This window comes from Erinaceus europaeus, chromosome 1, assembly GCF_950295315.1.
Source record: "Erinaceus europaeus chromosome 1, mEriEur2.1, whole genome shotgun sequence".
NCBI lineage: Eukaryota > Metazoa > Chordata > Mammalia > Eulipotyphla > Erinaceidae > Erinaceus > Erinaceus europaeus.
In genome coordinates this window covers 60,702,752-60,723,650 of record NC_080162.1, presented here as the reverse complement: position 1 = coordinate 60,723,650, position 20,899 = coordinate 60,702,752, and the positions used below count along the sequence as shown (strand labels likewise).

The window sequence follows — 20,899 nt, the reverse complement described above, 5'->3', positions numbered from 1 at the left end:
TTTTCTTTTGATAGGGCAGAGAGAAATTAAGAGGAGGAGGGAAAATAGGGAGAAAAAAAGAGACATTTGCAGCACTACTTCACCATTAGTGAAGTTTTCTCTCTGCACGTGGGAACTGGAGGTTTGAGCATTGCAATATGTGGGCTCTGTCACATGTGCCACCGCCTAGCCGCCCAGCTAACTATTGTTTTTACTGCCTCATATTTATATTTGTCGACAACAATGTGCTAATTAGGTTCTTGCTGCTTTTTCTTGTAATCATATAGCACTTATCATACATACATATGTATACACATGTACTGTATGTCATAAGAATGTATAATCTTAAAACAAAAAAAGACAAAGTAGAAAAAAAAAAGAATGAAAAAATAGATAAGAAAGGGGCGGTGGGTGGGTGGGCAGTGGTAGCCCAGCGGGTTAAGTGCACATAGCGTGAAGCACGAGGACCAGTGTAACGATCCCAGTTCGAGCCCCCGCCTCACCACCTGTAGGGGAGGCACTTCATAGGTGGTGAAGCAGGTCTGCAGGTGTCTCTTTTTCTCTACCCCTGTCTTCCCCCCCATTTCTCTCTGACTTATCAAACAACTACGACATCAACAACAACAACAATAAAACAACAAGGGCAACAAAAGGGGGGGGGGGAACCGGCAGAGAAAGAATGTATAATCTTGAGTTCCTTAAATTGACTTTGAAATTATTTGCCTCATGAACAAGCCAGTGGTGCACCTGGTTGAGCACACACATTAACACATGCATGGACGTGGGTTCAAGCCCCTGCTTCCCACCTGCAGGAGGGGAGGATTCACGGGTGTTGAAGCAGTCTACAGGTGTCTATATTACTCTCTTCCTTTCTTTTTTTTAATATTTATTTTTTTATTCCCTTTGTTGCCCTTGTTTTTATTGTTGTATTACTGTTCAGTAACAACAGTTATTACTGTTGTTCTTGATGTGGTCGTTGTTGGATAGGACAGAGAGAAATGGAGAAGACAGAGAGGGGGAGAGTAAGACAGACACCTGCAGACCTGCTTCACCGCTTATGAAGCGACTCCCCTGCAGGTGAGGAGCCGGGGATCGAACCTGGGTCCTTATGAGCAGGTCCTTGCGCTTTGCGCCAACTGTGCTACCACCCTACTCCCTCTCTCTTCCTTTCTATCTCCCCTTGCCTTTTCAATTTCTCTCTGTCCTATCAAATAAAAGAGAAAAGAAAAAAAAAACAATTGAAAAATTGGCCCCCAGGAACAGTAGATTGGTAGTGCAGGCACCAAGCCCTAGTGATAATAAGAGAGAGAGTGGGAGGAAAAGGGAGGGAGGGAGAGGAAGGACGGAAGGAAGGAATTATTTGCTTTAACTTATTTTCCGGAATATTCTAATTTATTCCTGTTCAGAATTTGAAAGGAAAGATCTGTAATCAAATTGGAAAAGAGATAAAAAGGAAGTACGTGTCTACAAGTGAAAACTCAAGTAACTGCCTGGGTTATTGAATACTGAAAATAGAATGTTCCTTCTATTTTCACCCTACTCATATTAACTCATGTATATTTTGTAATACAGGTTGGAAGTCGAATTGCAGACCGTGTATATGACATAGCCAGGTAAGTGTTGACTATCACAATAAGGTACAGTTATTTTGGGGGCCAGGCACACATTGCATTGTGCAAGGATACAGGTTCAAGCACCAGATCCCCATCCACAGGAAGGAAGCTTTATGAGTAGTGAAGCAGTGCTATACTACAGGTGTTGCTTTTTCTCTCTTATGCTCTATCTTCCTCTCCTCTCAATTTCTTTCCATCTCTATCAAAAAGGAAACGGATGACCACCCAAGTGGTGGATTTGTAGTATACACACAAGCCCCAGTGATAATCCTGGGGGCAAATAAATTAAAACTAAAATTAAGGGGAAGTACAATCACTCTTTACAGGAGATTCAAGAAATTAAATCCTGAGAGTTTGATGTCTGGAATGGTAGACTCTATGGGGAATTCCTGCCAGAATTAGTGATAAAGTAGAGCTGCCATCTCTATCTCCCCCTACCCTCTCAATTTCTCTGTCCAATAATAAATAAATAAAAATTTTTAAAAAGAGGGCTGGGTGGTGGTGCACCTGGTTGAGTGCACATGTTACAGTGCACAAGGACTCAGGTTCAAGCCCCCAGTCCCCACCTGCAGGGGGAAAGCTTTGCAGGCAGTGAAGCAGGCTTGCAGGTCTCTCTCTGTCTCTTTCCTTCTCTATCAACCCCTTTCCTCTCAATTTCTGGCTGTCTCTATCCAATAAATAAATAAAGATAATTAAAAAAATTTAAATAGAATGAAAAAACATGGTGGCCTGGAAGAAGAGGAATCACATATACTTGGAGACTCTAGTACTACAAATTAAATACCGTTTACAGTAGTTTCTCAGATATATGTACATATATATACATATATGTACATATATCTGAGAATATATATTTTATTATTATTTTTTAAAGAATTTATTTATTCATGAGGAAGATAGGAGGAAAGAAAGAACCAGACATCATGCTGGTACATGTGCTTCTGGGGGTTGAACTGGGGACCTCATGCTTGAGAGTCCAGTGCTTTATCTATTATACCACCTCCCGGACCACTCTCAGCTATGTATTACCATAGGTTTTTTTTTTTTTTCTCTCACTTTCTTTTGCTATTGGTGTTGTCACTGGGGCTTAGTGCCAACACTACAAATCCATTGTTCCCAGTGGCCATTTTTTCTTTTTTTTTTCTTCTGGACCAACTCAGAACCTCATGCTTAAGAGACTAATGCTTTACTGTACCACCTCCTGGGCCACTCTTTTTTAAAAAATTCCTCTTTTCTTTTCCTTCTTCCTTCCAAGTTTTACATGAATAAGAGATGCCAGAGTACCACTCCAGTACACAAGGCACCAAGGATCAACCAGGAGCCTCAGGTGCACAAGGCTTACAATTTAGGTGCACAAGGCTTACAGTTTATCAGTTATTTTCTTGGTTACTCTATCCTCTCAAGTATAGAATAGAAATTGGGCCAGGGAGGCAGCTCAGTGTTATTACATATATGCAAAGAATATGAATGAACCATAGATTCATTCTTTCAACCATTAAAAAAATGCCATAAGGCAACCTCACTGTCAGCTGAAGTCTTGTGAATGCTTTGCTCTACCCAGTGGGTTCTTTGGTATATAACAGTTTGTAAGGCTAGTCAGGTTATACAACTTTGAAAATTATTTTATTTCAGTTCACTAAGATGATTTTACATAAAAATCTCAGTTGTTAGTCTTTTATAGATTATATTATTATATGTGCGCTCAACCAGGTGCACCACCACTGGCCCCTTATAGATTGTATGATTACAAGCATAACTTCTGTGTTCATTTTTTAGAGATTTCCCCCTTGTTTTGGATGTTGGTTGTGGAAGAGGTTACATAGCACAACATTTGAATAAGGTAAAATATTGATATTTGATTATTTAATTTGCTCTGTGAAATAAAGTTGAATAATTTTTTCAGTCAAATGTATATGAGGTAGCATACAATATTTTTTTTTCTTTTTCTTTCCTTTAACCAGAGCAAGCTGCTCAGCCCTGACTTATGGTGGTGCAGGGGATTGAACCTGGGACTTTAGAGCCTCAGGCATGAGGGTCTCTTTGCATAACCATTATGCTATCTAGTCTCGCCAACATTTATTTGCTTTTTAACATCTTCATTTTATGAATTTGTTTATTATGATTGCTGTTTTATTTATTACCTTCCTATCACATCACTATGGCTCGACATTATGTATAGTCATTATACTGTCCATTATATCTTTCTGACTTATTTATTACTAAATTTTTAAAAATTTTATTACTATATTTATTAATGAGAACTAGAGCATCATTCTGGCTTATATGAGGCCAGGCACTAAACTGCAGACCTCATGGCTGAAAGTCCAGTATTTCATGTACTGTGCCACCTCGGGGGCCACTTATTTGGACCATTGGGGCTGGGTGGTGGTGCATCCAGTTGAGAACACACATAACTAGGTACAAAGATTGGGGCTCAAACCACCCCCCCCCACCCCTGACCCTACCTCAAGGAGGAAAACAGAGCTGCTCGTGTCTTTCTTTCTCTCCCTTTCTATCTCCCCTCCCCCTCTGTTTCTCTTTCCTAGCAAACAGAATAAAATAAAAAAATTAAAAACACTTGAAAAAATGTTAACAAATATGCAGTTAAACAACACCAGTCTTATTCCCTCAAAACTCATCCTTTGGTAGCCACTGTTTTACTCTTTTGTGACAAATTTGACTTGTTTAGATTTCACATACCAATGATACCATATAGTACTTTGTAAAATTAGCTACTATTAATGAAAAATTTCCCTAATCCATTTTGTAGTATATTTAGATTTTGATGATATGAATATTGCCTTTTATTTTAAGTCAGTTGTTTAAAAGCCAGTAGTTGTTTTGTGTTCCCTTTTAAGTATTTTTTGCATGGTTTTCCTACCTTTGAATTCATTTTATACATGGTTCATACTGGTAGACAGTTTTCTGTGCTCTTTGTCAAGGTATCTTCTATGGCAACTGTCACTGTTCAAATGATCCCTTATTAAAGATACTTTATATGAGTTTATAAAATAGGGCTCTACTGTCCAGTGGCTAGTTGCTTTATTTGTTTCCATAGTACTTAACTAATTCATGTTTGTTTCTTTGGTGTCTGCCTTACTCCTAATTTCCCACTACATAGCACCTTGACAAATTTTTTATTGGGGATTATTAGATGAATATTTCATGAATAAATGTCAGGTAACTTTGAAATCTCTACTTCAGTGACAGGAAAAAGTTGGGATATGGATCAAGGAGTGGGGAAGTGTTGGGTTTTTTTTTTTATTATTATAAGATTGAGGTAGGAGTAGCAGCAGTGTTAATACCCGGCAGTAGTTAGAAATGTAGGACTGAAACTGAGGTGTTGAGATAAAGAATATTAACTTCAAGTTGGGCAGATAGGGAATCAAAATTCATCTCTTCCACTTAAGTTTATTTGAACCAATTACCCAACTTCTCCAACTCTCAGTTTCTGTGAAGTAAAGGCAGTATTAAATATGTCTAGAGGTCAGCAAGAAGATTGTGTGCTATGGTAAGTCTGGTAAAGTAGAGGTTACAGTTCTTACTTGGAAGCCTCTGTAAGAAATGACAGCAGAAGTCATAGGATTGTGTAAGTTTCTGAAAGGCACTTTCCACAATTTTATTTAAGGTGATTGTTGAGGAGGAACCACTAAAGATACCAGGAGTAATAAAGAAGATAGCAAGTGCCTTAACAAAGTTTCTTTTAAAACACTGTATTTATTTTGAAACACATGGCATGTCAATCACTTCTGTTGCTATCTTTAATTTCTCAGATTTTATGTTATTTTTAATGATTTATTCTATTTAAATCACACGAGAGAGGGAAATCAGAACAGCATTCTGGCATATGTACAATCTGAAACCGCAGGCATACAATTTCTGTACTCTACCAGCTGAGCTATTTCTTCAGCTGCAACAAGATGCCTTTTTTTTCTTTTTTTTTTTAAATTTTTTATTTAAGAAAGGATTAATGAATAGAAACATAAGGTAGGAGGGGTACAACTCTACACAATTCCCACCACCCAATCTCCATAACCCACCCCCTCCCATGATAGCTTTCCCATTCTCTATCCCTCTGGGAGCATGGACCCAGGGTCATTGAGGGTTGCAGAAGGTACAAGGTCTGGCTTCTATAATTGCTTCCCCGCTGAACATGGGTGTTGACTGGTCGGTCCATACTCCCAGTCTGCCTCTCTCTTTCCCTAGTAAAACACCTAGCAACAAGATGCCTTTTAATTGTAAAAAGCAGAGATGTGTTGAAGCTAGTTTAAGTTCTGAGATATATATATATAAGCATCTAAGTTATATATATATATAACTTAGATGCTTGTCTGTCACTCTAGGATCTGGAAGTACAGTCAGATCTCCCAAATGTGAAAACTTTGAAACATCAGAGGGTTGACCTTTCTAGTCACATACTCTAGAACTACATAGATGTACATGATTGTCTTTTTCTCCCTGTGGACTATTCTTTAGGCTCGCTGGTGTGTGTGACCTCACTGTGAGAACCCTTCTTCCAGTGATTTGCAGGAGCTGGCTCATACCAGCTTATAAGAGTTGGCTGTAGCAAAAAAAAAAAAAAAGGGAGGGGGGATGGTTGTAGCATCTCTTTAACAGCTCTGTGCTCCATGTGATATGTTGGTAACTTAAAACAGAATCCCCCGTCCTCCATTTAGAACTGGTTATTAAACATTTCCCAATAATTGACTCTCTATCCCACCCCCCATCCCAATACTACATGCTCTTCCAACTCCAAGGTTCTCTGTCCCTGTCTTTATCTTGTTTTTCTATCTTTTTAAATATTTTATTTATTTTTATTTTATCATATAAATAAAAACAGAGGAAGAGAGGCACTACTTCACTGTTCATAATTTCCCTCTGTAAAAAGGAACCAGGGACTTGAATGTGAGTCTTTGTGCTTAGTAACATGTACACACAACCAGATGCATCACTGCTAGGCCCCTGCTTTGCTTGTCTTTTTCTTGACTTCATTTTTAAGTGACAGACAGATATAGACAGTTTGGCTTAATTTTTACTCCAGCTGATGTGCTTGGCTTGTCTGAGCCAATTGTTAATTCTTAACTCTACATTTAGCAACATGCTGGTAGAAGGAAACCATTGTTGGGCTATTTACAGCAAGAAAATTGGTAAACACTGTCACCCAAGACACCTTTCTACTTGAGAGCCTGTAGTTAAGCTTTTTTTCTGTACTCTTTGCCCTTAGATAACCAGCAGTGGCCAAATTTTATATTAGGGTGACCTTTTGAAGTTTCCTGCTGAAAGTTTTTTGAGGAAGTGGCTATGGGTTAAGTAAGTTGAATTTGCTTCTCTTACTGAGGAGGGCAGCCAGGTTAGGAAATATTGAAAAACTTCCTAAGATACCATCAGCAATGTTTTAACAAGACCAAGTAAAACAGGACTAGAACAGACAAAGTTGTTGGTGGTGATTTGGCTAACAGCAGTATTTATAGTTTTATTACAACAGTGAAACTGGAAATTGATTTCTAAGAACTGAGAAGAATAACAGTGAGAAGTATAGGTAGAAAGTGGGTAGAGGTAAGAGATTTTTCTTAAAAAAAAATTTTTTATTATCTTTATTTATTTGGTAGAGACAGCCAGATACCGAGAGGGGAGGGTGAAATAGAGAGGGAGAGAGACAAAGACCTACAGACCTACTTCACTATTTGTGAAGCTTCCCCCCTGCAGTTGGGGACCAGGGACTTGAACCCAGGTCCTTATACATTGCAACATGTGCACTCAGGTGTGCCACCACCCAGCTCCCAAGAGATTTTTCTAGATTGGGAGGCTTACAAGCTGGAGAGATAGCTCAGCCCATGAGGAGTATGAACTTAAATGCCAAAAGCTGCAGGTTCAGTTCTTGGCACCGCATTTTACCAGCTAAACAGTAATCTGGTTACCTCCCACCCCTCTCATTCTCACTCTTATAATAAACAAATCTTTTTTTTTTAATTTTTTTTATTTAAGAAAGGATTAATTAACAAAACCATAGGGTAGGAGGGGTACAACTCCACACAATTCCCACCGCCCAATCTCCATATCCCACTCCCTCCCCCGATAGCTTTCCCATTCTCTATCCCTCTGGGAGCATGGACCCAGGGTCATTGAGGGTTGCAGAAGGTAGAAGGTCTGGCTTCTGTAATTGCTTCCCCGCTGAACATGGGCGTTGACTGGTCGGTCCATACTCCCAGTCTGCCTCTCTCTTTCCCTAATAGGGTGGGGCTCTGGGGAAGCTGAGCTCCAGGACACATTGGTGGGGTCTTCAATCCAGGGAAGCCTGGCTAGCATCCTGATGGCATCTGGAACCTGGTGACTGAAAAGAGTGTTAACATACGAAGCCAAACAAATTGTTGAGCAATCATGGATCCCAAGCTTGGAATAGTGGAGAGGAAGTTATAATAAACAAATCTTAAATAATTGAGAGGCTTATGTCTTAAAAACCTGAGAAAGAGAGACACAGGAGACAGAAGCTAGAAATAGGGAGAGATGATAGTTGTGGAGGGGTTAAAATTCTGGAGAAAAGAGCATACTTTAAACTGTTAAACTGGGAGATAGTGTAGTACCCTTTCCTCTTAGGAGGATAGAAGGTATGTGAAACAAAATGAAACACATCGGTGCTGAAAGTAAATGCGTTTGTTAAATCTTTCTTGACTTTTTGAACAAGGCAGGAAAAACATTTTAGGTCTTTTGTGGGAAAGAGAAGCACACTAAAAGAAATAAAGGACATTGATTATTCACATGTATAGTCTGTTTAGTAAGTGTAAATATACTAAATTAGAGTTGGATGCTTATGTTTGAGTCTGTGTAATTTAGTGCTATTAAAGATATTTATGTATCCTATAGATTTTATGAAGAAAAGTGCCCTTATAGAGTGGGAAATTAATCTGTAATTAGCACTTTCTCCTTTGCTAGTTTCAGCAGTTTTTTTGTTACTGCAGTTTGCTACTTGTTTTTTGTACTGTATAATCAGCCTTCTTCCATTGCAGGAAACTGTTGGAAAGTGCTTTCAAACAGACATTGCAGAAGCTGCTCTGGTAGGTAGCTTTTTACACTATTGATTTCTAAGCTCTTGGCTTGATTTTCTATTTATTTTTTATTACCTTCAAAATGAAAATGGCAATATTGTTTAATTATTTTTGTTTATTTTTTTATTTTATTTTTCTACAAGAACACTGCTCAGCTCAGGCTTATGGGGGGCAGGGAATTGAACCTGGGATTTGGGAGCCTCAGGCATGACAGTCTGTTTGCATGACCATCATGCTATCTATCTCTGCCCTCATTTTTTATTTTAACCAGAGTTGTGTTTTGCTCTGGCTTATGATGATATTGGGGATTGGACCTAGGACTTCAGAGCATCAGGCATGAAAGTCATTTGTATAAACATTACTCTTATCTCCTTGGCTATTTTTCTGAGAAAAAAAAATACACACACATACATACACACGGGGCGGGGGAGAGGAATTAAATAACATAAGAAATATAAAGAAGTAAGGAAAGTTCACATATGACTGTCTTCCCAGAATAGTCTTATACACATGAGATTGTACTAGTATACCATCCTTTTCATAGAATATCATTGTTTTATCATTGTTTAACATGATATATACACATACATACTGTTCTAGTATTAGTAATCATACTCCATTTAGAGATTTTTCAGTCTAAATGAATAATAAACTAAATGAATAATAAACTGCATAAAGAGCCATGGTCTCTGGATAGCCTAGGTTTGTAGTAGATTATTCCATCTACGTTTGTGTAAGTACATCTGTGGCATTTACTCGTAGATGGAATTGCCTGTCAACACTTTTCTCAGAATGTATTCTACTATTAAGCAACAATTCTATTATTTATTCAGTTAAATATCTACTGAAGGAGGATTGTATTTGTCATTTCTTAGTAAACACTGTAATGGATTTCCTTATATAAAATAACTGTGTTTGATTTCCTTTTTCCCCTGGGAATAAAGTTACAGATTCTTTGATGTTATCTTTAAAATTTTAATTTACATCTACAGATTACCCTATGACCGATCAGTTTAAGGACTGGGAAGACAGCATAATGGTTTTACAAAAGACTTTCATGCCTGAGGTTCTGAGGTCCCAGGTTTAGTAGCCAGAACTGAGCAATGCTTTGCATGCATACACACACTCTCCCTCCCCAGTCCTCACAAATGAATAAGTAGACAAATGCTTTAAAAACATGAAAATAGGGGCCAGGTGGTGGCACGCCTGGTTGAGCACACATGTAACAGTGCTCAAGAGCTCCCATTCCCCACCTGCTGCTTACTTTACTATTGACATGTTCTTAGCCTAGGTGGTTTGTAAGAGTTTATTCTTCAGGAATATTAATATATTATCATTTACATAGAAAAGATTTCCTGCAGTGTATTATTTATTGCTTTTAACAAAATTTGTATTGCCATCACATTTATCATTTTTTCCTTTATAGTTATGTTTACTTAGCCATAGCCATTTTAATTTAAGAGTATAAAAATGAATGAAAAATTTTCTGCAGTGTAGTGAAAGACAGCTTGAACTGGGGTCGCGCGACGCACACATAGCAAGGCTATACACTATCCAAGTGAGCTGTTTTACTGATCATCGATCATCACATAGTACTTTTATATCTTTAGTTATTATTCTGAAATTTTCTAGATTTCTCTTAGTATGAAATAGGTTTTTTTTTTTCTTTCCAACTAGCTAGCTAGTTTTTCTGGTTGGTCATAAGTGACATTTAAGAAATTTTCTTTTTGGGGGGCTAGGTGGTGGCACACCTGGTTGAACACATGTGTTACAATATGCAAGGACCCAGGTTCAAGCCCCTCACCCCCACCTGCAGAGGGAAAGCTTCACAAATGATGAAGAAATGCTGCAGGTGTCTCTCTGTCTCCCTCCCTCTCTATATCCCCCTTCCGCTTGAATTCTGCCTGTCTCTATTAAATAAAGATAATTTAAAAATTAAAAAATATATATTTTGGGCATGAGCAGGTAATTCAATGGATAGAGTACAAATCTTCCATGTATGAGACCCTGGGTATAAGTCCCAGCATCTTGTGTGAGTACCGTAAGCAGCATTATTAGAGCAACTGGCGCTCCATCAATAGCTGTGTGATGCTTTGACGTTCCTCTCTCCCTCCCTGGCCTCAACCAAAATAAAGAATAAAAATTGAATCAGGGAAGTGACTGGACTGTAGCTCTAGGTTCATCTTCAACACCATAAAAATTTGAAAAAGAAAAATTTTAGTACCTTGTCTGGTTACATTTATTTATTTATACATATTTATTTTATTTTGATAAGGCAGAGGAATTGAGTTGGGAGATAGGGAGAGACACAGACATCTGCAGCACTGCTTCACCACTCAGGAAGCTTCCCTCTGTAGCCAGAGACTAGAGGCTTGAATTTGGGTCCTTGTGCACTGTAATGTATGTGCTCAAGCAAGTTCATCACCTTCAGCCCTGTTTTTTTTTTTTTTTTCTTAAGGATTAGAAACTGCCCGTAAGTATAACATTGACTTAAATCTAACAATGATTGTGTTAATAATTGATATTTTATATAAATGTTTTTGAACTTTTATTTTTAACCATCAGAAAAATACCTTAGAAATGGAAATTCCTGTTGTCAGTGTTTTAGCTGATGAAGAATTCCTTCCCTTCCAAGAAAATACATTTGACCTGGTAGTTAGCAGCTTAAGGTTGGTAATTTATTTGTATTTTTAAATGTGTATATCTAAGTACGTAATTCATGTTATAAAGCTTTGGTATTATGAGGTAAAATAGGTAATGACAGTCTAAATAACAGCTAACATATCAGAAACCATTTTTATCAGCTGTAAAATTTCACTAGTAGATATTTTGGATTATTCCTTAGTGGAAATAATATGTTATCCTAACTTTTTTTTCTTAATTTTCCTCAATTTGGTAAAGCTCATCTGCTACTGAAGGGTTTTCTTCCCCAATAGAACTTACGATTCTGGAATTTGTATTAGTGGGGGGGCACAAGTTTGAAAAACTATACTGGATCTAATAGACAAATGTTAGAGTGCTCCTTTAAATTTACTTTGGAAAATGCGAAGCTATTTGCTCTGCAAATAGAAAAAATAAATAAATAATTGTTGAGGTTCTTTGGACATGTTAACAGGTTTTTATAACATTTTTTCAAATAAACTTGAGTATAGTACTATCTAGTTAAGACCAGTTCCAAATGGCTTTTACTTTTTCCCTCTCTCAGCTTTACTGAGATACTATTGATACATGACAGAAGGAAGTTTAAAATCTGCAGTGTGACAGTTAGATTCATGTGTGTATTACAAAATGATCACCACAGCAGGGGTATTTAACATCTTCTTGGTTTTGTGTAGTTGTCATTTTGTGTGTGTGCTTGTAACAATATCTTCTAAGATCTACTCTTTTTTTTTTTTTTTTTTTAAGATTTTATTTATTGATTGATGAGAAAGATAGGAGGAGAGAGAGAAAGAACCAGACATCACTCTGGTACATGTGCTGCCAGGGACTGCACTCAGGACCTCACACTTGAGAGGTCGATGCCCTATCCACTGCGCCACCTCCCGGATCACCTAAGATCTACTCTTTTAAAAACTTTTGGGAGTTGGGCAGTAGCACAGTGGGTTAAGCGCACATGGCACAAAGCACAAGGACCAGCGTAAGGATCCTGGTTCGAGCCCCTGACTCCCCACCTGGAGGGGGGTTGCTTCACAGGTGGTGAGGCAGGTTTGCAGGTGTCTGTCTTTCTCTCCCCCTCTGTCTTCCCCTCCTGTCTCCATTTCTCTCTGTCCTATCTAACAATGACAACATCAGTAACAACAACAATAACTACAACAACAATTAAAAAAAAAAACAAAGGCAACAAAAGGGAAAATAAATAAATATAAGAAATTTTAAAAAAACCTTTTAATCAGGGCCAGGTAGTGGCACACCTGGTAGAAAGCACATTACCATGCATAAGGGCTAGAGTTCAAGCCCCTGGCTCCCACCTATAGGGGTTGGAGAGAAGCTTCACAAGTGGTGAAGCAATGCTCCCAGTGTCTGTCTGTCTCTTGACCTCTTTATCTCCCACTCCCCTTTCAATTTCTTCCTCTTTCCAAAAAATAAATATTTGTAAACTTACTTATATAATACAGTGTTGTTGATTATAGTTATTATGCTGTGAATTAGATCCCTGAATTTCATAGCTTGGAGTTTATACTCTTTAATAGACATCTCCATGCTCCTCTACCCTCCAGATGCTGAGAAACCACCATTCTATTCTCTTTCTATGAGTTCAGTTTCTCTAGACTTTGTATATAAATGAGAGCGTACAAATCATATTCTCCACTAAAATTCCCCCCCCAGCCACAATACTTTCCATAAAGTCCAAGAGACAGTTTGATTGCCCTTCCTTTTTTAAACTTCATTTGTTTTAGTCATCTGCATTCTGAATATGAGCAAAATCATCTGGTAGTTGTCCTTTACTTATTTTGTTTAGCGGAATCACCTACATTCCATCCATATTGTTCCATGTGATACAGTCTGATCTTTTCTCTTTTTTTCATTGCAGAGTAGTGTTCTATATTCCATATCTTCTTTATTCAGTTGTCTGGACATCATGTAAGAAAGAACGTGATTCTCGTTGTGGTTTTAATTTGTATTTTTATGGTGATAAATGATGTTGACTTTTTTTTTAATGATTCAATATATACTTTATTTTTTAATGATTCAATATATACTTTAATTTTTATTACTTTTATTTATTGTATAGAATCAGCCAGAAATTGAGAGAAAGGGAGACAGAGAATCACCTGCAGCACTGCTTCACCACTTGTGAAACTTTACCCCTGCAGGTGGGGTTTGAACTGGGTCCTCAAGCACTGTCACATGTGAGCTCAACCAAGTGTGCCACCACTCAGCCCCATGATATAATATTGATTTGCAAAATTATGAAACAACAAGGGGTATAATTCTTCACTGTTCCAAATGCCAGAGTCCTGTGTCCCCATTCCATCTACTGGAAACTGTACCGTTCTCCCAAAGGATGCTGACCATATCTATGAACTCATTTACTATTTGTATTTTTCCTTTGGAAAACTTGACTTCTTGCTTTGCACAGCAATGAAGAATCATTGGACAGGTAACCTAGGTAATCAAGTCAGCAAAGTGTTATACTTTCACATTTTGTAGTATGACACAGGAAGATTTTTCCCTAGGAGTACTTTTTATTTTAAAACAAGTGAAAACACTAAGTAAACTTTGATATGCAGTTTCAAGCTTCAAAATCAATATCTTTCATAGAATGTAATTGTGCTAATTGCTATATTTATATGACTTAGGCTAAAACAAATATGTGTTTTCATATTGTAGCTTGCATTGGGTGAATGACCTTCCTAGAGCACTTGGACAGGTGAGAAAATGTGATGAAGATTTTAATATCCTGTGTTATTTTATTATTGGAAATTATCAGATAATTTCCATTTTATAGTTCTAACAGAAAATGGAAGTAAATCAAATGTTTATTTTCTGATGTGGACCAGATTCACCTTGTACCCTTTATAAGAAATACATTGAGTAATTTTTTTTTCTTGATGCATTTTAGAGCCACTAGAAAATTTTGACTAGGATAATAATAGGATTAAAACGTTGGTAGAGAACAGGATAGATAGCACAGTGGTTTACACAGTATGCTTGAGGCTTAGAGGTCTCTGGTTCAGTCCCCAGCCTACCATAAGCCAGTGCTGAGCAGTAGTCTGGTTAAAAAATAAGGAAAATGGTGTATTGCACCAAAGTAAAAGGTTCTGGGGTGGGTTGGGGGGAGAGTACAGGTCCAAAAAGGATGACAGAGGACCTAGTGGGGGTTGTATTGTTATGTGGAAAACTGAGAAATGCCATGCATGTACAAACTATTGTATTTGCTATCGATCATAAAATATTAATCCCCAATAAAGAAATTTTTTAAAAAAAGGAAAATCAAAACAAAATAAAATCCATTAGTGCACAGAAAAGTAACTACCATATTATAAGGATATAATATTGTGTCAGTCACTGTGCATTGCTATATATGTTTTAAAGTACTGCGAACTATCTCATTTTGCTAGTTAGAATACTGATATTAGGAAAAGTTAGCAACATTAAAAAAAACCAAAAAAAAAAAAAAAACAACTTTCAGTTACCCAGGAACGAGGTAGTGGTAGGAGTTAAAAGGCAGAGGGAGATATTTCTTACTTTACAAAGAGAGAACAGTTTGATGAGTTTTGAAGTTCAAAAAAAGGGAATAGTCAAAGCTGTCTTGAAGTTTTCAATCCTCTTGTCTGAAGAATAATTAGTAAAAGTAAGGGGAGAATGGTAATGATCAGAAAAAGGGGAGAAGAAAATGGTAGTGTAGAGGAATTAAACAATTGAGAGGAGAGTTGCTTTGAGAATTACGATTGTGTTTTGAACACTTTCAGGGACTAAGTTCGCTAAGAGACTAGTTGTCAGCTCCATAAGTTGTTAACAGGTAAGTTTAGATTTAGAGTTTTATGTTAAAACAATATGATTAGATATCCTATAAAGTGAGGTAAGCCAAAAAGAGAAGGACAAATACCAAATGACTTCACTTTTAGGTGGGAGTTAGGAAATAGGGACAGGGAGGGAGAACACAAAAGGAAACATTGACTGGGCATGCATCAAAGTGAGAGACTCTTGGGAAGGAGGAGGGAGGGCTGAAGAGAACTTTGGGGTCTTGGTGCATGATGATGTAAAAATACCTCGTTTATGGATGAGGGTGTTCTGCAGAGAACTTTCACAGAGAGATAAGAAATTTTACTGTACTGACTAAACCTCCTAATAAAAAATATGATTATTAATTTGATGTAATAATAGTGAACAGAAAATACTGGTATAGAGGCCATATTTTACTCTTCTAATACTGACTGATTTTGTTGTTTTGTGTTTTGTTACAGATTCATTATGTTTTAAAACCAGATGGTGTGTTTATTGGTGCAATGTTTGGAGGCGACACGCTGTTTGAACTTCGGTGTTCCTTACAATTAGCAGAAACAGAAAGGGAGGGAGGATTTTCTCCACATGTGTCTCCATTCACTGCTGTCAATGACCTAGGACATTTGTTGGGGAGAGCTGGTTTTAATACACTTACCGTGGTAACTATTAATTACACATTTCATAAATAAGGTCTTATTCTAAACACAGAATATTGTTTAAGACTATGTTTTGCCTCTCTTCCTTTCACTGTTTAGTTTGTATAAACACAGCTTGATTGACACAGAATTGTAATGTAAAACCTTAACTATTATTTGAGTAGCTCAAATAACGTGCCTCAGTTATCTTGGAGCCTATTTCCCCAAGACAGACTTAGACCATCAGAACTTTCAGATCCAGAGTTATATACATATATATTATGAGAGCGTTATAGATGACATAAAAGAAAAAAGGGGGGAGTGATTTGCAGGTGGTGGCACACTTGGTTAAGTGCACACATAATACACAAGGACATGGGTTCAAGCCCTTGATCCCCACCTGCAACAGCTTCATGAGCAATGAAGCAGTGCTGTGCTGTCTATCTATCTTTCTCTCTTCCTCATTCTCTCCAATAATAATAATGATCTTTTTTAAAAAATCAGAAGAAAAAGAAAAAAAGATGTACAGCAGTATTTGCAGCACTACCTCAGCTGTAATAGTGTGTTATGTGACAGAAATGAGGGAGCGTGCATTTACAAGGACTTGAGTTCGAGCAAGATAACAAAAAGAAGTACCAAGACTGCTCCAGTAGGGTTGATAATTAAAAAGGAACTTTCAGGGAAGGAAAGGTAATAAGGTAGGAATTTACTAACTCAGGATGTTACAGTGGCATCCAAGGATCACTGTGTGTTTTTTATTGTATAAGTGATAGCACTAAATTTGGTTATAAACATTTAGCAATAGGGATAAAGTGAAAGTCTGTCATTCTGTCTTAATCTCCAAAATCTTGGTACTTTCCTGAAAGGAAGAGTTCTCAGAATTTTGGCCTGACTAGCTCTCTGCACACTTAAAGTTATTGAGAATCCTAAAGGACTTTTATTTGTGTGAGTTGTATTTGTCAATATTACTCATTAGAAATTAAAACTGAGAAGACTTTGTGTCCAATGGTGGCACATCTTGACTCCAGAAATTAAAACAGTTTTAGTTTCACCTCATGTAGAATTAACAGTGATAGACTGATTGCAAGTTAAAACAGAAAGTATGTCTCATAAAAAAAAAAAAAATATTTTCTGAAACAAAAGTAATTGAGAAAGAATGTCATTACTTCACATATTTGCAGAGGTAGTATATGACAATATAAGAGAGCTAGATTCTCTTGTATGCATTGAAATTTGTTATAATACAGTGTGGCATGTAACTTCTGAAAAATCCCAATATATATTAATGAAGGAATAAGAGATGAAAAAATCAAATACATCTTTGTATTTTTTTCTTTCCCTTTTTTATTTTATTTTATTTCTTTATTGGGGAATTAATGTTTTACATTCAACAGTAAATACGATAGTTTGTACATGCATAACATTCCCCAGTTTCCCATATAACAATACAACCCCCACTAGGTCCTCTGTCATCCTTCTTGGACCTGTATTCTCCCCATCCACCCACCCCCACACCAGAGTCTTTTACTTTGGTGCTGTACGCCAATTCCATTTCAGGTTCTACTTGTTGTTTGTTTGTTTTTTACTGATCTTGTTTTTCAACTTCTGTCTGAGAGTGAGATCAATCTTTGTATTTTTAAAAAAATGTTTTTTATTTATTTTAGTGAGAGAGAGAGATCAGGGCACTGCTCAGCTCTGGCTTATGGTGGTGCTGAGGATTTAATCTGGGACCTCAGGTATCATCTTCGTATTTTTTTCTTAATTTTTTTATTGGTCATTTAATGAATGACAAGATTATGGGATAAGAGGGGTACAAGTTCTACGTAATTCCCACCACCAGAGTTCCATTTTCATATTTTTATGAAAATAATTTTGACTACAAAGAACCTGAGGAGATCAGGGGTCTCCAGGTTACACTGAGATAACTATTAGTATCAATTCACTGTGTATTGGCCCAGGTTTTTTAAATCACTTTACTGGAGACTTAACAGTTTACAGTACAGTTGTTGACACATGGGTACAATTTTTCATCTTTCCATGGCAAGTGTCTGCAAAACACTTTTACCTCCAAGGTAGGCCCATTTTCATCAGCAGAAGAGAGAGAGACTGATACTGTATACAGGGAAATGTAGTCAAAGCATATAAGAATCTATGAATTTTTGTCTAGAAGACTAACCCCCTCCTAAAAATTTTTGGTGTCTTAGGCTTCAAGAAGAAGAGTAATGAAAAAAAGGGGGCGGGGGAGTAAAATTTGTGAAGAACAGACTAGACGTGCTTCTCAGGAAGGAATGAAAACTAGTTGGTGGTATTTAGAAAGATTTCTCTTAGAATGGTGAGAATTTATTTTGTAATATAAATCAAGCATAATCCAAATGACATCTTGAAGATTATTATTTAAAAAAAAACAGTTTATTCTAAAGTTGGTCTGGGTGTTCTCTACAGCCTTTTTCAAAAATACAGATTTTTTTTTAAGTGATATATGTTAAATGAATAAAACTGTTTCTTTTTAAATAGGATACTGATGAAATTCAAGTTAACTATCCTGGAATGTTTGAATTGATGGAAGATTTACAAGGTAAGGACATTAAAAAATTGTTAGACTTGAGTCATATTTTGAAAGTCAACTCTTTAGACATTGGATGCTATGTACAATGAATAAAGCACACCATCTTTGTGTAGCTTATAGAATGAGCAAGGCCGACATCAGGCAACCAACAGAAAAGTAAATGTTAAATTAGAATTTTGGTAAGTTATGAAGTAAGGGTACATAGTACTGTGGTGGTTTATAAAAGAAAACCTTTTTTGAAGTGTGTTTGAAGATAGTAGAATACAAAGATAGCATTGTTGAGCAGTAATTAACAGCTCAAGTCCAGGCACAAGAAGGCAGGTGGTTGAAGAGCCTAGTGTTGGCGTGCCCAGTAGAGCACACCTGTTACCATTCACAGGGACCTGAATTCAAGTCTCTGTTCCTTCACGAGTGGTGATACAGTGTTACAGGTTGAAGCCTTACCTGAGAAAGTGATGACTGTATTCTTTAAAAGTTTAAGATGAGGGGCCTGCTGCACCTGGTTAAGTGTTCCCATTACAGTGTGCAAGGACTCAGTTTCAAGTCCTTGGGCTCCCACTGGCAGGAGGCAAGTTTTACAAGTGGTGAAGTAGTGCTGCAGCTGTCTTTCTCTCTCCCTCTCCATCTCCCCTTTTCCTCTCAATATCTCTCTGTCTCTACCCAATAAAGCTTTTTAAAATATTTAAGATGGTAGGGCTGGGTGCTGGTGCACTCAGTTGGGCACACACCTCTGTGGAGGGGAAGCTTCACAAGCAGTGAAGCAGGTCTGCAAGTGTTTATCTTTTTATCTTTCTCCCCACTTCCTTCTTAGTTTCTCTTTGCCTCTATCCATAAAATCAATTTTTTAAATGTCTTTTTATATAATTTTTATTAAATTTTATATAAATTTTATTAAATGTCTATAGGCAAAATAATAATAAGTTTTTATAAGATGAAAAGGGAAAGAAAGTGAATCCCAGTCAAGAACAGCTTCTGCAAAGGCAAAAACTGAAAAGAGGGCTTTTGAGAAACTAATTAAAGTGATGAACTAATGTGTGTCAGAGATCATATAGTAATATCTTAGAGTTCTAATTAAGACTTTATTTTAAAAGTGTCTGAGGCACTTTCATGGGAGGAGAGGGTGAGGTTCAGGTAGCATCTTATGTTTTGAAAAGAATGGCAGATAGGACTGGCAAGATTAGTGTGCTTGCTTTGTCATGTAGCCACCCAAGCCTGGCCACAGTATTGAAGTAAGCTTTGATATTATGGTATCTTTCCTTCTGTCTCTTTGCCTCAGTTTTTTGTCTGAAAAAATCAACCTAGAGAGGTAAAGCCCAGTGACAAAAAAGGAATAAAACGATGTCATAAACTATTAGATACTGAGTTAAAGCTCACTGCAAAATGGATTGGAATAAAGTTGTAGCATTGGAGATGGAGAAAGGTTGGGTGTATTCTAGAGATAATTAGGATGTATAAGAAGTAAATTTTGATCTCTTACTGGTGAATTAGTTGTGGATAAGTGAAGGAGGAAGACATTTGTGAAAAATAACTTGACTTTTTTAAATTTCTTTTTTTTAATATTCATTTATTTATTGAATAGAGACCACCAGAAATTGAGAGGGAATGGGGTAATAAGAGAGGGAGAGAGACAGAGAGACACCTACAACACTGCTTCACCACTTGCAAAGCTGTTCCCCTGAAGTTGGGGACCAGCGGCTTGAACCAAGGACCTTGAGCATTACAACATGTGCACTCAACCAGGCATGCCATGACCTGGCCCCAACTATTGACTTTCTAACTCATATAACCAGATAGAGAAAATAGTAGACTTAGTATAGGCAGAGGCAGCTCTTGAGTTCCTAATTGGATGTGTTATGTTTAAAGTGCATTTGAGATATTTAATAAGAGGTGTTGGGAGATGGTTGTGTATGTAGGTTCATAGCTTAGGTGAAGTAATCAGTCTGGCTGAAAGTGTGAGTCATTGTGAGTTGATGCCTAGAGAGAGATCCTAGAGTGATAAAAGAAAGTGGCTTGGTTCTGAACCGTCAGTAACTTAATATCGAATGACTGGGTATAATGACTGTAAAGAGATTGAGAATGAATAGCTAACAAGGTGTTAACAAGAAATGCAAAAATACATGGTACTATCCAAACCAAAAGAAAGAGTTCAGAAATAAAAGGAGGAGGCAGAGGGGCAACCAGTGGTACTAGTGCATCTGGCAGACAAAGTATGTGCAAATACCCGGGTTCAAGCCCCTGGTCCCCAGCTGCAGGGAGGGAGAGCACAAGCAGTGAAGCAGTATTGCAGGTGTGTTTCTCCTTTTTCCTCTCTATTCCTCCCTCTTCTCTCAAACATCTCTCTGTCCCCTATCAAACATAAATAAATTAAATTTTAAAATAAAGGCAGTAATCTGAAACATCAGTTGCTGCAGAGAAGCAAGACATAGAAAATTCTAGGTTTAAGAACAAGAAGCTTATGATAATGGTAAGTGTTGGGTTGTTTTGTTTGGTGGTGGAATGATGGTAATAGGAGTAGGTTGACGATTAAGTGGAAGGTGACAGCTAATATTATGTCAAGTTTTTGAAGGAGTGAGATAGGCTACATAAGGGGAGGACAGAAGATATAGAGTAATGTTT

The 20,899-nt window shown here is 37.3% G+C and overlaps 1 protein-coding gene across 2 annotated transcripts in view; it reads left to right on the top strand.

Annotated features, from left to right (window-relative positions):
* Positions 1-20,899, top strand: part of NDUFAF5 (NADH:ubiquinone oxidoreductase complex assembly factor 5) — a 39,332-nt gene that overhangs the window by 2,881 nt on the left and 15,552 nt on the right. For both annotated transcript variants that reach the window (XR_009548548.1, XM_007526045.3), the window contains exons 2-8: positions 1,552-1,592; positions 3,369-3,432; positions 8,597-8,644; positions 11,201-11,304; positions 13,967-14,006; positions 15,544-15,741; positions 18,232-18,292. Coding sequence is in view for 1 of the 2 variants with exons in the window: in XM_007526045.3 (XP_007526107.2) it covers positions 1,552-1,592; positions 3,369-3,432; positions 8,597-8,644; positions 11,201-11,304; positions 13,967-14,006; positions 15,544-15,741; positions 18,232-18,292 (556 nt within the window). In the remaining variant the exon portion in view is untranslated. The remainder of the gene's footprint in view (positions 1-1,551; positions 1,593-3,368; positions 3,433-8,596; positions 8,645-11,200; positions 11,305-13,966; positions 14,007-15,543; positions 15,742-18,231; positions 18,293-20,899) is intronic.